This window comes from Sinocyclocheilus grahami, unplaced genomic scaffold, assembly GCF_001515645.1.
Source record: "Sinocyclocheilus grahami isolate Dianchi unplaced genomic scaffold, SAMN03320097.WGS_v1.1 scaffold810.1, whole genome shotgun sequence".
Lineage (NCBI taxonomy): Eukaryota > Metazoa > Chordata > Actinopteri > Cypriniformes > Cyprinidae > Sinocyclocheilus > Sinocyclocheilus grahami.
In genome coordinates, this window is record NW_015505989.1 from 179,397 (window position 1) to 182,747 (window position 3,351).

A 3,351-nucleotide genomic window follows, 5' to 3' on the forward strand; every position below is an offset into this window, starting at 1 on the left:
TTCTGTCTGTCGGTCGTTCTGTCTCTGTCGTTCTTTCTGTCTGTCGGTCGTTCTGTCTCTGTCGTTCTTTCTGTCTGTCGGTCGTTCTGTCTCTGTCGTTCTTTCTGTCTGTCGGTCGTTCTGTCTCTGTCGTTCTTTCTGTCTGTCGGTCGTTCTGTCTCTGTCGTTCTGTCGTTCTATCTATCTATCGTTCTATCTATCTGTCTGTCTAACCAGTATTTTCCATCTCTTTTAGGTGTAGGACGAACAACCACAAGAGTAAGCAGTTCTAGCAAAGACGGCCTGAAGTCAGTTGACACCTGAGACTGATCACACAGAATCAACACTGACAGTTGCTGAGAGACTTAAATTTTACTTTTACCACAATGGCCTTGTTGAATGTTACTCTTCCCTGGAATGTCTCTTTGGACCTCAACCACAGCTATTTCAAATCCAACCTCCCAGAATTAGAGGACACACAACCTACGGTGAAGAACTGGCCAGCCCTGTTCATTCTGGCGTTCATATTTTTTACTGTTGCAGGGAATATACTGGTAATTATGGCCGTGTCCATCGAGAGAAAACTGCACAATGCCACCAACTACTTTCTATGCTCACTGGCCGTGGCAGACATGCTGGTGGGATTCCTAGTAATGCCAGCCTCTCTAATTAGTATTCTTTACAGTAAGTACTGTCCAAAAAAAAAAAAGAACAACTTAAGGCTACCTAGGCTCATTGGAAATACATGCCTCTGTCTCCATTTATGCAAAACTAAAAAAAAACGTCCAATATGCTAGTAATATGCATGCAAATAAGCAACTAGTTGATAGTGAGTTTTGGTCCCTACCATGGTTTATTAAAAGGACTAGACTGACCTCTACTCATATCAGTGCCTGTGTCTCTGTTTCCAGATCACATCTGGCCTCTCCCTGAACTGCTGTGTCCCTTGTGGATCTTCCTTGACGTGCTCTTCTCCACAGCCTCCATCATGCACCTGTGCGCCATCTCTCTGGACCGCTATATCGGCATCCGTAATCCAATCAAATACAGCCGCAGCAACTCACTTCACAAGACCATGATCAAAATAATCAGTGTCTGGACCATTTCTGTAGGTGAGAATGAAGCATCCAGTTCAGAAATACAAAAGATAATGTTGTGGTTAATGATGATATACAGTACTGAAGTCAACACATTTCAGTGCACAGGCCTTCATCAGGCTTAAAAGAAAACAAGAATAAAGCCTTATTACCTTAAATAATTTCTGTCACTTCTAGTGGCACTATTGAACGGAATGGCAAAAATAATGATTGTTTGAATGAATAAACCCACATTTAATTTGTGATTGCCTGGATTTACAAATATACTGTATATATAATAATAAAAATAATAATGTGCCAAAGAGCCACAGTTTTCACTGTTCAGGAAGTCAACCTACCAAAAAGTATTTTAACATTGAAAAATTCCAGTCTTCACTTTAATCATTTATTTACATCATAATTATTTCTTCATTTACTCACCTTCCACTTGTTCCACACTTGTGTGTGTGTGTGTGTGTGTGTGTGTGTTGGACACCAAATTAAATAAATAAATAATTAAATAACTGAGTAACGAAACATTTGACAGTAGCCATTGACATCCAAGGTTTGGCAAAAAAAAAACATGGAAGTCAATGGCTACCGTTAAATGTTTGGTTACCAACATTCTTCAAAAATGTCTTCAGCAGAAGAAAGAAACTCATACAGGTTTGGAACAAGTGGAGGGCGAGAGCCTTTACAGCTGCCAAAAATAAAACTTTTTGGTCTTTTTTTATAAAAAAATAAATAAGCTCAGCTCAGGTTACAAAAAGTAGAGTAACTAATTAAAGCAGTTAGTTATTTTTATGGAGTAATGCAATTACTTTCAAAAGTAACTTTCCCCAACACTGATTGTGACCCTACAGGACTTGGTGTTAACGATCGCTCACATCTTGCCACAGGTTCACATCTGCCCATAGGTGAACACATCAGCATCTTCTGAATCTGAAGCACATCGCTAGTTTAGGTTGCAGGATGTTGCAGCTGCTCCTCTGCTCGTTCAGTATGATGACTCAATGTGAGCAGTCAGGCAAGCAGTCTGATCCTGTTTCTGTGTGCTTCCTGGGGCGTCATGGACTTTGCTTGACGTCTTTACCTAGAGAGTACACAGCACTAACAGGAACTGACAGGAGAAGCGATTACTGCTGCATCAGGCTTGTTTACGCCTTCATCACAGTCAGCATTCCAACCGGATTTTTCGTATGGATTTAGCATTTCTGATGCATAAAGCTTAATATTTCTGCACAGCTCTTCTTATGGTTTTGTGCTTAACACCTACCAACCCTATGAGCATCTTTGTTTATAAATAATAAAAATAAAAAGTTTTTTTTTTTTTAAAGTAGCAGTTTTATAATGGGACTCACATGGTTATATGTCATAAATCAATAACAGGCCATTAATCATTATATTGTATCTGTCTTTTGACAGCTTTTACTTTTTTGAGTGGGGAAAACTGGAATGAAATGGCTTTGTGTGACTGTTCACACCAGTAAACATGTTCACATGAAATCACGACAGTCTCCACTTTTATTTAATTGGTGGGATGCGATGGATTAAACATGCTTTCTGATTCGTCATTCTTCTTGCTTTTTTTCTTCCAGTGCTGTCGCTGCCCATTCCAGTAATGGGTTTCCAGGACAAGAAGAAGGTGTTTGTAAATAGCACTTGCACCCTGAATGAGCCTCGTTTCGTCCTTGTTGGCTCATCCGTGGCCTTCTTCGGTCCTCTGGTCATCATGGTGGTCTGCTATTACCTCACTCTCCGTGATCTCCAGAGGCACAGCACTGCTTTCCCACAAGAGAGCAGGAGCCACTCCAAACATTCTGCTGAGATAAGTGACACAAGTTTGCTGAACAGTAAGTCCTCCTCCAACAAGTCTGCACAAGGTCCACGAGGCCAAGGCAGACGAGGCATGATTCAAGCTTTGAACAATGAGCGACGAGCCTCCAAAGTCTTGGGGATTGTCTTCTTTCTCTTCCTGGTCATGTGGTGTCCATTCTTCATCACCAATAAATAAGTCAATGTATGGGAAACACTGGTAAAGAAATATCGGAAATGTGTTTAAAAATCATATCACCATTATGTCCAGCCCTAGTCCTTCCACAACATTTCAATTGGATTAAGGTCCGGACTTTGACTTGGCCATCTTTAACCATTCTTTGTGCTTGGGGTCGTTGTGTTGCTGCATGACCCACTTTCTCTTAAGATTTAATTCTCAGACAGATGTCCTGACATTTTCCTTCAGAATTTGTTAGTATAATTCAGAATTCATTGTTCCATTTGATTGGGTTCTCTTTGT

General features: G+C 40.5%; 1 protein-coding gene across 1 annotated transcript in view; it reads left to right on the forward strand.

Annotated features, from left to right (window-relative positions):
• The window catches only part of LOC107562157 (5-hydroxytryptamine receptor 2A-like), a 6,047-nt gene that overhangs the window by 697 nt on the left and 1,999 nt on the right, over window positions 1-3,351 (forward strand). Inside the window, exon 2 of the mRNA XM_016246742.1 lies at window positions 891-1,091. Coding sequence (XP_016102228.1) covers window positions 891-1,091 — 201 coding nt within the window. The remainder of the gene's footprint in view (window positions 1-890; window positions 1,092-3,351) is intronic.